At 45.9% G+C, this 15,416-nt stretch overlaps 1 protein-coding gene across 1 annotated transcript in view; it reads right to left on the bottom strand.

The window, feature by feature from the left end:
- Positions 1–15,416, bottom strand: part of ANKS1B (ankyrin repeat and sterile alpha motif domain containing 1B) — a 573,173-nt gene that overhangs the window by 308,082 nt on the left and 249,675 nt on the right. Inside the window, exon 9 of the mRNA XM_061582729.1 lies at positions 671–769. Within this exon, the coding sequence (XP_061438713.1) occupies positions 671–769 (99 nt within the window). The remainder of the gene's footprint in view (positions 1–670; positions 770–15,416) is intronic.

The raw sequence follows: 15,416 nt of genomic DNA, 5'->3' as shown, positions 1-15,416 counted from the left end.
CTGATTCTTTTGGTCCTCCCCAGGTTTCCGGGTGAGGCACCCCAGTCTCCTGTTTCTGGTCGGCTGGAGGTTTCTGACAATAGGCTCAAGCTTTGCTTCCCTGAGGAGCTTTGGGCCCATTGTTATACCCCCCAGCTTTAGAACTGGCTGCATCCCATCGGGGGGGTGAAGAGGAGGAAGTTCCCTGTGACATCACTAGGGCCTGCCCCTGAAATCTCAGGGTTTGGAATGCTTCTAACCTGGCAACCTTAGCTCCAACCTTTCATAGCTGAGAGTTAGGATTGCTCCTTAAGAATCAGGGACAGGGTTCATATTCCAATAGTACCATGTACTTTGTGAAAATGAAAAATGCTCTCAATATGAAGTCTTCTTCAGTCCCCTAGTGCTGCAGCTGTTCCCAAGGACCCCAAGGGCAGTTGGGCTTTTATGAATGCATCCCCCCCCACGAGATTTATATGTTGCTGCTGTTTCTCCATATGTATGGAATGTTGATAAAAAGGCACCAACATGAATCAGTATATTGCACAGGTGAAAAGGACTAAAATTTATGTTGGTAAATAGCAAGGCCCAGGAGTACAACATTTCTACTTAAGAATGATGTTTTATTTTTTTAAATGAAATCCTCTTCCTTATGATGTTGGAATTTAGATAGTAAAAAACAAAAGGGTACCTTTGGAAGGAGCTGAATGGCCTGTAAAATTCTTTGCCTGTGTCCAGAATTAAGTATTCCAATTTCTAAAAGATCCTGATCCTCCATAACGTTGCTTCCCTAAAACAAACAGGAAAATATATTGACAGGTATATTTATTAACAGGTATTTTCAATAGTTTTAATAATCTTATGCCAGGAGTGGGGAACCTATCAGCCTGAGGGCCACATTAATTTCTGGGCAACCTTCAAGAGGCCATACGACAGTGGTGAGCGAGGCCAGAGGCAAAAGTGGATGAAACAACAGGTATGACTCTTTCCTTTGTACAGTAGGCTACTTTCTGCATATACTTTGCATTCATCTATCCTACATCCAGGCAAGCAAGAGACGTTATCAGAGTTCAAGGACGCATTCAAGTCAGGCAAAAACAATCGGGTGACTGCAAGGCCAGTAAGGAGCATGGCCTGAGGAGAGGGGGTGTGGCCTGAGGAAAATTCCAAGGACCAGACAGAGAGGCCTGGAGGGCCACATTTGGCTGCTGTGCCTGAGGTTCCCCACTCCTGTCTTACGCTATTGAATTTTTTAAAAGTACATTGTTAGCAAACAGTATCTGACAGCATGCTAAATAATTATGAATTATGATCACACTCATTTTCACGTTCAGAAAATGTAAATGGTACAATATCACTGTTAGATCTGTAGTACTAGAAATTAAATAAATTTATTCTAGCTATTCAGCAAATCTCTCTGAAGAAGGAGGCAGGTGAATACAATAATACGGCTAATCTTTGGATTGCAGTCTAACCTATTTCCAACACTATTCATAATTCTTATCCCAAAAAAGAATGCAGTATCATAGTAAAATTATATTTACTCAGATTTGATTTTATGTGGAGTTATTTATACCTCAAATGGTTCTAACTTGTTACACAGGCATTTGTGAGGCAAAGATTTCGGAACTTAGAGACATCATTTATTTATTTATTTTATTTATTTCTTAAACTTATATACCGCCCGACTAGCAATAGCTCTCTGGGCGGTTAACATAAAATACAATAAAATTACAGAATCTGATACAACAATCATATAAAAACTACACAATCTAAAACCAAGTTACAAACATTTAACTAAGATTAAAATGCCTCAGAGAAGAGAAAGGTTTTAACTTGGCGCCGAAAAGATGAGTGTCGGCGCCAAGCGTACCTCCTCGGGGAGACTGTTCCACAATTCGGGAGCCGCCACTGAGAAGGCCCTAGATCTCGTCACCACCCTCCAGGCCTCCCTATGCGTCGGGACCCGGAGGAGGGCCTTCGTAGTAGACCGTAGTGTATGAGCCGGTTCGTATCGGGAGAGGCGTTCTGACAGATATCGTGGTCCCGTGCCGTATAAGGCTTTATAGGTTAACACCAACACTTTGAATCTGGCCCGGAAGCGTATTGGAAGCCAGTGCAGGCGAGCCAGCACAGGTGTTATATGCTCAGACCGCTTAGTTCTTGTTAGCAGTCTGGCTGCGGCATTTTGCACTAGCTGTAGCTTCCGAACCGTCTTCATACTTGATATCATTGTGGAACAGGGTGTTGGACTAGAGATGACCTCCAAGGGCCCTTCTGTCTGATTCAACCATGTGCCCAGTTGGCAATTTTTCCCCATTACGTAGATGTCTTGGTTATTCCACAGAAGTATACTCAAGAATTCCTGGATTTTATTTTGGTGTCTCCTTAAAAATATAATGCTGACTGAAACATTTCCCCAAACTCATGAACATTTAAACAGCATTTTACAGCAGGTTACTATTGTCAAGTAATTGCAATACAGATGGGTGAATGTCCCTTAGCCCGCTCTGGAGTGACCTGGAAATGAACTAATTTCTTTCTCAAAAAGTCAGATACACGTTAGTTCATTTCTAGAGCCAAGACAGAGGGCTCAGAAAATGAAAAGGGACTCCCTCCCCTCCTTCCTTTTACTTACTGGCATGTGTGGATGGTAGCAGTAGAGAGGATGAAGGTTGTTTTTTTCCCCTTTCCCTGTGTCTCTGTTGTCTTTGTGCAAAGCTCTTTACAGTAGTGTGTCAGGAGGACAATGGAGAAGTGGTTCCTTCTCCCTGCTCTCTCAACTGCTCCTTTAGATTGTTGTTGTGGTTGTGACTTGTTGCTTGCCCTGATTGGTCTCTTTCCCTGCTTAACAAAAAACTCTTTCCCTTTCTCAGTAGACTTCAAATTCCAGTTCAAAATATGTTTGTCTTTTAAGAAAACCTCCTATCAAGCAAGCCATTTGGGTGCTGTGTTGAGTCTGCCTCCCTCCCTTCCTTTGTGTGGTGTGATCAAAAATGGTACTGGTAAGTAGTGTGCAAAGGAAGCATCTATCTGCCGCCCAGCGGAGCTCTTTAAAATTGTCCGAGGGCTATTACATTCTGGCCCTAGGGACATGGTAGAACCAACTAAGGCTTGCTGTAATGAATTTGCTAGGCACTTCCAAGATAAAATCTTTTGCATCCGCCAGGACTTGGACTCCAATATTACAGCAGTTGAATCATATGAGGTCTCCAGAACACAGCCTTGTCCTGATTTTTTGGATGAGTTTCAGTTGGTGCAGCTTGAGGACGTTGACAAGGTGCTTGGACAGGTGCGTGCAACCACTTCTGTGTTGGATCCTTGCCCCTCTTGGCTAATAAAAGCTAGCAGGGATGGAACTGCCGGCTGGGCCAGGGAAGTGATTAACACCTCATTGCGAGAGGGAGTGGTCCCTAACTGCCTGAAAGAGGCGGTAGTGAGACCGCTTCTGAAGAAATCTTCCCTGGACCCAGAAATTGTTAATAACTATAGGCTGGTAGCAAATGTTCCATTTCTGGGCAAGGTCCTAGAACGAGTGGTTGCGGACCAGCTCCAGACACTCTTGGATGAAACTGATTATCTGGATCCATTTCAATCGGGTTTCAGGCCTGGTTTTGGCACGGAGACAGCCTTGGTCGCCCTGTACGATGACCTTTGTCGGGAGAGAGACAGGGGGAGTGTAACTCTGTTGATTCTCCTTGATCTCTCAGCGGCTTTTGATACCATCGACCATGGTATCCTCCTGGGGAGGCTCGCTGAGCTGGGAGTTGGAGGTACTGCGTGGCAGTGGTTTTCCTCCTACTTGGCGAGTCGTCTCCAGAAGGTAGTGCTTGGGGAGCATTGCTTGATACCCTGGACCCTCCAGTATGGAGTTCCACAGGGGTCAGTTCTGTCCCCCATGCTCTTTAACATCTACATGAAGCCGCTGGGTGCGGTCATCAGGAGTTTTGGAGTGCGTTGCCACCAGTATGCTGATGACACGCAGCTCTACTTCTCCTTTTCATCTTTTTCAGGTGAGGCTGTCAATGTGCTGAACCGATGCCTGGCTGCGACAATGGACTGGATGAGAGCTAACAAACTGAGGCTCAATCCAGACAAGACTGAGATGCTGTTAGTGGGTGGTTCTTCTGACCAGATGGTGGATGCTCAACCTGTCCTGGATGGGGTTGCACTCCCCCTGAAGGAACAGGTTCATAGCTTGGGAGTACTTTTAGAACCATCCCTGTCACTTGAGGCTCAAGTAGCCTCGGTGGCACGGAGTGCTTTCTACCAACTTCGGTTGGTGGCCCAGCTATGCCCCTATCTGGACAGGGACGACCTTGCTTCAGTTGTCCACGCTCTGGTAACCTCTAGACTAGATTACTGCAATGCGCTCTACGTGGGGCTGCCTTTGAAGACGGTTCGGAAACTGCAGCTTGTGCAAAATGCAGCAGCCAGATTGTTAACACGGACCAGGCGGTCCGAACATATAACACCGGTTCTGGCCCGCTTGCATTGGCTGCCTATATGTTTCCGGGCTCGATTCAAGGTGCTGGTTTTAACCTATAAAGCCTTACACAGCTTGGGACGATGATACTTGATGGAACGCCTCTCCCGATATGAACCTACCCGTACACTGCGCTCAACATCGAAGGCCCTTCTCCGGGTGCCTACGCAGAGGGAAGCCCGGAGGATGGTAACAAGAAAAAGGGCCTTCTCAGTGGTGGCCCCCGAATTATGGAACAATCTCCCTGATGAGGTACGCCTGGCGCCAACATTGTTGTCTTTTCGGTGCCAGGTTAAGACCTACCTCTTCTCCCAGGCATTCTAGCATTTTAGCATTTTAGTATTGTAGCATTTAGTATTTTAGTATTTTTAGTATTTTAGTATTTTAGTTTAGTATAGGTCTATTTGGAAATTAATGAGTTATGTTTTAAATTGATTAATGTGTGGTTTTAAATTGTATGTTGATATTTTGATGTTGTGAACCGCCCAGAGAGCTTCGGCTATGGGGCGGTATAAAAATTTAATAAAATAAATAAATAAATAAATAAATAAACCACTGCCTGCAGGGATTTGTTGAGACTCACAGAAGCTGGGTCATTGTTGCTTATGGAGTGTGAGGTGCTGTAGTATCATTTTGTGTGTTATGAATAGAGTGGGGCAGAAAGATGCCCAGCATATGTGTGTTCCCATCGCCATCACTGCATAGGCTCCCTCCATATCTGAGTGCTACAAGGGTGTTGTCATCAAAATGGTCTACGAACCAGAGATTGGAAAAGTTACTTTTTTGAACTACAACTCCCATCAGCCCAACCCAGTGGCCATGCTAGCTGGGGCTGATGGGAGCTGTAGTTCAAAAAAGTAACTTTTCCAAGCTCTGCGACTGGCAGACACTGGCAGTGTTGCTATAAACACCAAGGGCATGTCTGCTGTTTTTGCTCTATATTGTGTTTTTCTGAGTAGTATATTTTCCTCCTCCTGTCCTCAGGTGTGAGAATATAGGATTTGCATAGTGACAGCACTATGGCAAAACATTTTAATTCTCAAATCTTTCTGTTACAGTGTTTCCAGACAGGTCTGCTATCTCACAAACAAGCTGTCCAGATCCAATTTTCCTGTGTATGAGTATCCACACACTCCCTTTCCCCCCGTCATAATATCCATTACTATTCTGCCTCTTGTCATTCACACCAGTGGCTGGAGCTTGATGGAATGTATCTGGGTTGTGCACATTTTGTTGCCAATTCAGGGGATGATCAGAACAGTTCCTGCAGATGATCTCAGTGATCAAGCTGGAATACAAGGGTTCAGGCAGTCCATAAGATACCCTGAACCTAAATTGTTCAGGGCTTTGTAAATTAATACAAAGACCTTGAACCTGGGTTAGTAGTGGATGGGCAGCCAGTGCAGATGTTTTAAGAGTGGTGTCACATGTTGTTGGCCATGTGCTCCCATCAGTAGTCTGGCTGCCCCATTTTGCACCAGCTGGAGCTTTCAAACCAGGACCAAGGGCAGTAATCCAACCCCAGTGTTACCAACACATGGATTACAGGTCAGGCTATCCCTGTCCAGGAACAGCCATAGGTGACGAACCAGACAAAGCAGGTAAAATACACTCCTAGCCACAGAGGATACCTGAGCCTCTAGTGACAAAGATGAATCCAGGAGCAAGCAGATTCCTACACTCTACTAATTTTGCTTTCTTTGGCTCCTAGTAACATCTGAATCAGACCCTTGTTCTCTCTCCCCAGTTTTCAAGAAGACATATTGGGTGCTTCCACATGACAATTTATTGGGAACCCAGTGCTGCACATGCACGCAAGTTTTGTGTAGCATCCACAGAACATTATCCTTATCAAAATGCCATCCATTTCCTCCCCACCATTTAATCTGGATTTACTGTTTCTGCTGTTGTTTTGTTTGTTTGTTTTTTACTTACAGGATTTTCTCCAGAAACAGTAAATCCAGATGGACTCTATAACTGAAAGTAAACTGAGCTGCTAGAGCCATGAGGAGGGGGAATTGGCAGGTGAGAGGTACAGGAGGAGGAAAAGGAAAAGAGGAGGTAATGAAGCAGCGGAGCAATAGACTGGCTGTTTTTCCTTTGTAGAAAGTAGCAGAACATGCCTGGCAGATGATGGCACATATTACATTGGCAGATGAGCAGGTTGCTGCGGCTGATGTTCCTTGTCGCGGCCGGTGCTTTCTCGTTGCCGTTGCAGTCCTGCAGTTCTGCTTCCATCTCGGCATGGGCTGGCTCCTTCGGCGTTGCGGTTGCTGTGGCCCGGGGTTTTGCTGCGGCCTATGGCTGCGTTCTCTGCTGTGGCTCGCTGCCCCTCTGTCGCTGCTGCGGTGGTCGGGATGCCGTTGTCGTCGCGTGTGACTTACGTCATCCTGTGTTGCCGCGGCCCCTGCTTGCTTGCTGCTGTTGGGGGTTGTGCTGCCCCCGGGGCCTGTTATTTCTCTTTTGCCGCGGCTGCACCCTGCTGCACCCTGCCTGTCTGCTTGTTTGGACTTGTTTGGACTTCCTGCTTGCGCGCTGTGGCTGCCGTTGCGGGCTGGCCACTGCTGGGGCATCGGGACGTTACGGCCCTGTGTTGCTGTCGTCGTGCTGCTTGCCTGTTGCTTGGCGTCATCGTTGCTGCTGTGGGTCGTCCTCATCGCGGGGTGCATTGCTGGTTGGGATGCTGTCTACATCGCCATCGTGCTGTCGTCGCTGCCGTTATTTGTCCGCCCATGTGGGCTAGGACCTTATTGCCGTGACCCGGACCAAGTATTCTACAGACCTGTTACTGTGGCCGGCTGCGACTACCATTCTGGCCGGCTATCACAACCCGGTTTCTGTTTTAAATTGGTGTATGTATGGATGTATGGATGTATAGCTGTATGAATGTGTGAATGTGTATGAATGTGAATTGGATTGATTTGTATTGACTTAGTTAATTTAATTTAATTTAATTTAATTTAATTTAATTAGTTTAATTAATTAATTATTGGTTTAATTAATTCAATTTAAATTAGTAATACTGCTGCTACAGGGTATGGAGGCAGGTCTCCGGACTAATTTTATTAGGATGGGTGGCCTGCTGAGAAGCAGATAGGGATAGAGGCATGTGCAAGCCGGAGTGGGAGGTGGGGGGCCAAGTTATAGGAAGTGTGGGCGGCAGGCGCTGGAAGGGTGCTGCTAGCAGACCACGCCGGAATAGGGGAACACGGGACAGATGCATTATATCTATCCCATGTTCCGGGTCTGCTCAGAACCAGACGGAAACTGGGGGACGCAAGGTTCCTACCGACCTTCGACTGCTGTTATGTAATGCCAGGTCTGTGGCTCAGAAAACCTCGCTCATCCATGATATGATCTTGGATGGGCGTGCAGACCTGGCATGTATTACGGAGACTTGGCTGGACGAAGCCTCTGCTCCAATTCTTGAGGCCATGTGTCCGCCAGGTTTCCGTTATGCACAGCAGCCGAGGGTGGGAAGGCAGGGAGGGGGTGTGGCAGTCATCTATCGAGAGTCCTTGGTTTTTGCCAGACCTCCCCTCCATAGGACTCAAATTGTTGATTGCATGTACTGGAGGTTAGGCCTGAAGGGCAGTTTAGGGATCTTGCTGGTGTACCGCCCACCCCGCTGCATGGCAGATTCCCTGGCCGAGGTGCTAGAGGTGGTCTCGGCTGTACGGGCATTGTCCCCAGAGCTGGTAGTGCTGGGTGACTTTAACGTGCATGCCGAGGCTGCTCTCATAGGAGCCCCTCGGGATTTCCTGGAAACCATGGCTTCCTGGGAACTGTACCTAAGTAATACTGGGCCCACCCATGTAGCCGGTCATGCTCTCGACCTAGTATTTGTCCTGGGAGAGGAGAGAAGTGGTCTGAAGTTGGGAGTGATTCATGCCACTCCTGTGTCATGGTCAGACCACTACCTGGTAAATATGGACTTCTCGTTGCCATGCCCCCTCCGCAGGGGTGAAGGACCTACTAAAATGGTCCGCCCCATACGCCTGATGGATCCGGATGGATTCCTGACTGTGCTTGGGGAATTGGAACCTGCTGAAGGTCGCCCGGTCGAAACCCTGGTGAAGGAGTGGAATGTGGGGATCACCAGGGCATTAGACCAGGTGGCTCCGAAACGTCCTCTCCCCCTGAATAGAACTCAGCTAGCTCCATGGTATACACCACGGTTGCATAGCTTGAGACAGGAGGTGAGACGACTAGAGCGCCGGTGGTGGAAATCCCGCTCCGAAGATGTCCGGACACAGGTTAGAGCAGCAGTAGCTGCCTACCAAGTGGCAATAAAGGTAGGAAAGAAGGCTTTCTTTGCTGCCTCTATTGCGTCTGCGGAGTGTTGTCCCAGGAGGCTGTTCCAGGTGGTCCGAAGCCTGGTCAGTCCAGTTGCTCAGGAACCCTTGGAACAGTCAAAGGCCTCCTGTGACCTATTAGCAAAACACTTCGCTGATAAAATCGAACACTTACGGAGCTTGATCCCGCACGCCGTGGACACAGTCGATGAACCAGAGTTGGCCAGTTGCAAGCCGGTAAATTGGGATCGGTTTCGGCTTCTCCCTTCTGAGGAAGTGGACAAGGTGCTTTCATCTGTGAAGCCAACCACTTTTCTTACTGATCCTTGCCCTTCGTGGCTCCTTGTGAGCTGCAGAGAGAAATTGGGCGAGGGGATCAAAGCGGTGGTAAACGCATCCTTGAAAGAGGGTGTGATGCCATCAGCCTTCAAGGAGGCAATTGTAAAGCCCATCTTAAAGAAGCCCTCCTTGGATCCCCAAGTGTTAGATAACTTCTGCCCAATTTCCAATCTACCATTTCTGGGCAAGGTCATTGAGCGAGTGGTGGCCAACCAGTTGTCAGCACACTTGGATGAAATGGATTATTTGGATCCATACCAATCGGGTTTCAGGACTGGTCACGGACCTGAAACAGCCTTGGTCGCTCTGGTTGATGATTTGAGGAGGGCATTAGATAGGGGAGAATCCACCTTTCTTGTCCTCCTCGATCTCTCAGTGGCTTTTGATACTGTCGACCACAGTATCCTTCTGCTTCGCCTGGAGGGATTGAGAATTGGAGGCACTGTATTACAGTGGTTCCATTCCTTTCTCTCCGACAGGTACCAACAGGTAGCGTTGGGGGAGGAGGTATCAGACCCTTGGCCTCTCAATTGTGGTGTGCCACAGGGCTCTATCCTCTCTCCCATGCTATATAACATCTATATGAAGCCGCTGGGAGCAATCATCAGGAGATTTGGGCTGCAGTGTCATCAATATGCGGATGACACTCAGCTCTATCTCTCGTTTAAATCTTCACCAGAGTTGGCTGTGGAGACCTTGTCCAACTGCCTGGAATCCGTGAGTGGATGGATGGGAAGGAACAAGCTGAAGTTGAACCCTGATAAAACCGAGGTACTACTTGTGGGGGACAAGAGAAGGTTGGGTGACATTGACCTGAAGTTCAATGGGGTGAGTTTACTCCTAAAGGACCAGGTCCGCAGCCTTGGGGTTGTGCTTGATTCCAGGCTGTCCATGGAGGCTCAGATTTCGGCAGTGAGCCGGGCAGCCTGGTACCAACTACACCTCATACGAAGGCTGCAACCCTATCTTCCTGTTCATCAGCTCCCACTGGTGGTACACGCCCTGATCACCTCTCGTTTGGACTACTGTAATGCTCTCTACGTGGGGTTACCCTTGAAAACGGTCCGGAAATTACAACTGATACAAAATGCGGCGGCTCGACTACTTACGAATAGTCGCCGCCGAGATCACATCACACCAGTGTTGTTCGACCTACACTGGCTTCCAGTTGTTTTCCGAGCCCAATTCAAGGTGTTGGTATTGACCTTTAAATCCCTATACGGTTTCGGCCCAGTTTATTTCACGGAGCGCCTTCAACGCCACCAATTATGCCACCCGACAAGATCAGCCACACAGGGCCTTCTCTCAATCCCGCCAACAAAAACAGCCAGATCGGCGGGTACAAGAGAGAGGGCATTCTCAGTGGCGGCCCCCACTCTTTGGAACTCCCTCCCACAAGATCTCCGGCATGCCTCTTCCCTAAATGTATTTCGGAAAGCCTTAAAGACCTGGCTTTTTCAGCAGGCCTTCGGGGTATCCAGGGAGGGTTAATCGATATAATTGTAATGCCTCCTACCCAGTTTTAATATTGTTGTTGTAGATCTATTGTTTTTATTGTATTACTGTATTTTATTAATTGTATTTTAATAATTTTGTAAGTCGCCTAGAGTGGCCATTGGCCAGATAGGCGACGAAGAAATTAAATTTATTATTATTATTATTATTATTAGATAGAAAAATAATATAGGATGACATTATGATGAAGACAACATCATGTGGATATTTGCAAAACTTTCATGCATGAGCAGCACCGAGTCTACACTAAACTACCATAGGGAAGTGCCCCTTTGAAAAAAAGGCATATCTTGTACTCTTAAGGAATTCAGTGCTAGTTCCTCTTCATGTAACTTTTTTCCTTCCTGTTTCCGCCCTACTTTCAAAAACTAGATTTTATTGTATGATTTTGGTAAAGGATCTAAGTGACAACAGGGAGGCACCATATAAACAAGATTTAATTAGTAATACTTTGTAACAATAAACATAGCTCACAGCATACTGCCCCAGGCCATTGTAATTAAAGCTACCCTATTTCTGAAGCAGAGAGAAACAGTCACACAAAAAGGCAAGTAGGTAAATCTGGAGTAAGATGAATACATGCTTGTTCCTCACTCACCTGCAAAATCAAATGTTGACTCATGAGTACAAAATGCCCAAATCATATATCCCAAACAGAGCTTTCCTCTCAGACGGTCCGAACACATAAAACCAATTCTGGCCCGCTTGCATTGGCTGCCTGTATGTTTCCGAGCTCAGTTCAAGGTGCTGGTTTTGACCTATAAAGCCTTACAAGGCTTGGGACCACAATACCTGATGGAACGCCTCTCCCGATACGAACCCACCCGTACACTACGTTCAAGATCAAAGGCCCTCCTCTGGGTGCCTACTCCAAGGGAAGCTCAGAGGGTGGAAACAAGGGAGAGGGCCTTCTCAGTGGTGGCCCCCAAATTATGGAATGATCTCCCTGGCGAGGTGCACCAGCCGCCAACACTGTTATGTTTTCGGCACCAGGTCAAGACTTTCCTCTTCTCCCAGGCATTTTAGCATGTGTTTTTAAATTGTTTTTATATTGTTTTGAATTTTAAAATTGTGTTTTAAATTGTTTTTAAAATATGTTTTTTAAATTGTGTATTTGTTTTAATGTTTTTGATTGCCATAAACCACCCAGAGAGCTTTGGCTATGGGGCGGTATACAAGTGCAATAAATAAATAAATAAAATCTCAAATGCAATAACTTTTCAAAGAAGGTAGTTCATACATTCCACTGTGAGTGAGACAGTATTGTAGTAGCAAATTTAGAAGTCCAGGGTCCCCTCATAAGTCACCAGGATCGGCCTCACAGGCTAAATTTGACATGTGACTGGGGCACCCACCTGTCAATCACATGACATTATTATCCAACCCACTTATCAAAACCCCTTGCAGGGGGTTCCCAAGCCACAACATCCTGCTGGCAATCAGGTGCTTAGAAATTGCTGCACATGGGGCGTTGCTAGCCCTGTGCTTGGCACTCCCCAAAGCACCAAACGCAGAGCTAGCAAAGTGGTTGTTTCTCTCTTCTGCATGAGGGGTGGGGACAAAGAAGGTGGTATTTTACAGACATTGCTGCCTGCAAGAAAGGTCCCTCTCACAGCTGATCTGCAAAACGCAGATTTCTTCCCCCTGAGTTTTGTCTATCAGCTGAGAGAAGGACTTCTCTCTCGCACATGATGCCTGTAAAATACAAGGGGCATTGCTTGACAAATGTTTCCTTCTTCTTGCACAGACTCACTGCAGCCAAAATGGACGGTGCACGGGGAGAGAGAGAAAGAGGACTAAGAAGAGTGGGTTGAGAGTGAGGTGAGGTAGCATTTCCCCACAAAGAAGGGGCAAAGGAAGGCTGAAGCAAGGGAGAAGGAAGGCTGCCTGTAAAATACAAGGGAAATTGCTTGTAAAGCAGTTCTTTTCCCCTCAATTGTGCTTTTTGCAGATTGTGAGAAAGTAGAGGGGGAGAGAGAGCCTCATGGAGTGTGGGAGAAGACGGAAAGAGCAAAGGGCTAAAAAGTATGAGTCTGTCTGTGTTTTAAAAGGGAAAGAAACATGCTTTTTGTAGATCACCTGTGAGAAGGAGTTCTGTCTCATGCAGTGATGTCTGTAAAATACCCCCACTCTTCTCAGCCCTTTGTCTCTCTCCCCCCACCCTCCACTTTCTCCCAGACAATCTGCAAAAAGCACCACGGAGGGAGAAAAAAATGCTTTACAAGTAATGTATTTTACAAGCAGCCTTCCTTCTTTCAGCCTTCCTTCCTTTGTCCCCCTTCTCTGTGAGAAAACTCTGCTTTGCCTCACTCTTAGCCCCATCCTCCCTCCCCCCCCCGTGTCACTGTCTTCACCTATCCTCCATGTTGGCTGCTATGGGTCTGTGTGGGATTGTTTGAAAGCCCTTTGTTGTAGTAAGATTCTGATGCAATCCCCCTCTCAAATCAGGCTTGGCTGTCCCTCCTGTTCTCAGTAAATGTCCCTCTCTTAACTACTGTTGATTCTCTCTTTCCTAGTGTCTCTCTCCTCTCCACAACAATAGATGGTGGGAGCCAATTAGCATGCCAGGAGATTCATACTGACTATTGATGACCTTGCTGGATTCTCCAGTTGCATAGCTTTTAAACACAAGCATATACCTGGCATTCAGAAATTGCTGTGGCTTGATTGGCTATAGAGACAGACAGAGGGACTCCAGGAGGGGACTGGCAGGGGGCTGGGTCCAAAAAGGTAATGGGGCTGCGTCCTGGAGTGTCACCTTGTAATTTAAAGTGTAAGTACCACTGCCACCATCCAAACATACCTGGAGTGAGACACTGATGAAATTAGGGCTAATCCAAATGTTCCAACCCATCAAATATCTCAGCATTTATGGGGTCACAGGGGAAGCCCTTATAAAGACTGGGAAGGGAGAACAAACTTGGAGGGGTACAGCATTACCATATTTTCTTCATACAATGCGCTGGAAATGACAGCCAGTCTCCAAAGCGTGTGGAAGCTGTGATGCTAGCAGGTGGTCAACTGAGCCACAGCAGTGCAGAAAAAAGTGTCAAAGAAAGAAGCCACCTTGTAATTTAAAGTGTAAGTACCACTGCCACCATCCAAACAAATGTCACCTGATCTTTGCCCCACTTTTGTTGGGAAGAAAGGTCTGATGGAGGTGTGGGAAGCAACTATTTGTGCAGCCCTAGACAAAATGTGAAGTGATTTACATACATGTGTGAATCATTCTTCAGCTACTGAATTCTAGCACAGCACCATAATTCATTAAAGAAAGATTTTTGCTATTACAGTAGGGCCCCACTCATACGGCGGGTTACGTTCCAGACTCCCGCCTAAAAGTGAAACCTGCCGAAAAGCAGAACTCCATCAATAAAATGGTGCCCGACACCCGAAAAATGCTGTAAAAGTGGAACAAGCGCAGTATGACTGGGGCCTTACTCTAATTGAAAGCTGCCGTATTAGCGGAATGCCAAAAAGCAGGCTGCTGAAAAGCAGGGCCCTACTGTATTAGCTTTTGTACATATGATAGATACATAGCTACAGGTCAATATACATTGATTAATATATACTAAAGAAAAATCATCACTTTTATAATTATGGGATCTTACAGCATCTTTCTATGTTTTACCCAATGCAAATTTTCAGTATATTTTATATATTCTTTGTGCAACCTGCCCTTGGATCCTTCAATATGCAGAAAGGTGGATTAAAAATTGAGTACACAAACATGTGTAAGAACGAGGAGACAGAGCTAAGCCCCTTCCATTAGTCTACTGGGACAATCTGTCATTTAGTCTGCCTTCCCAGAACACCATTCAGCAGCAGCTACCCATTATGTAGGTAATGTGAATAGAACAGAATGGAATAGAACAGAATAGCAGAGAAAGCTTCAGAGGCAACAGCCACGAATGAGATATCTGATTTTTTAATGAAATTGAAGGGCCACAAGAGGTAGACTACTTTTAATATTTGGTGTAATCATTGCTCCTTAATTCTGACAACAAAATTGCTCTAAGAAAAAATACCCTCCGTAATTAAGGACCTAGAAGAGAAAGCTTGAAACAACGAAAAAAATGCATAGCCATCACTTTGTAAAAATGAGCAAAGACGATGAGCAAGTAGAGAAAGTGTAAATGCAAGTTAAAGTCTGATCTTGTATGTGAAATCTGCAGCATCTCCCAGGCTTCAGAGAAAGAACACACTTTTTAAAAGAACATTAGAGAATATTCTGCACAGCTCAGCAGAAAACTCCGAATACTGTTATGCATTAAAGAAGAGCATAACTTCTCTTACAGCTGTATAAAAACCCTTGGAGCTGCCTTGTCAGCACAGAACTAGGACAGGATGGGAAAAAGGAAGAAATTAAGGGACTTATCTATTGATTGGGGAATTCTGACATATGTTGTTCTCACCTACAAACCAGAACATATCAACAAGATTACAGGGTCATAATAGAATTGGCTACACATCAGAGATCCTACTAGCACCAGTTCAGAATAACATGTTTAATTCATGCGAGCTGTCCTTACTATCTCTGAGTGTATACTACTAAAATACACATATCAAACATAACACAAGAGCTATGAGATCACAGATATTTGTCACTGCAAATGACATGCAAACATACAGTGCAAAATTATTTCAGTTTTTGAAAATGTCATTTAAAAAAATCTTTAGATTTTGTTTTTGTAAGTATGATTTTAAGAAGGCAAAAAAGCATGAGTGGGGAAAAGAAACAAAGGGTACAGATCTAGGGTTCAATAAAGGGGGAAATAACAAAAGGATTTGGGGTTAGGGAA

This window comes from Rhineura floridana, chromosome 8 (genome assembly GCF_030035675.1).
Source record: "Rhineura floridana isolate rRhiFlo1 chromosome 8, rRhiFlo1.hap2, whole genome shotgun sequence".
NCBI classification, from domain to species: Eukaryota; Metazoa; Chordata; class Lepidosauria; order Squamata; family Rhineuridae; genus Rhineura; species Rhineura floridana.
The sequence above is the reverse complement of the archived record's forward strand: the minus strand, read 5'-3'. Positions and strand labels throughout refer to the sequence as shown.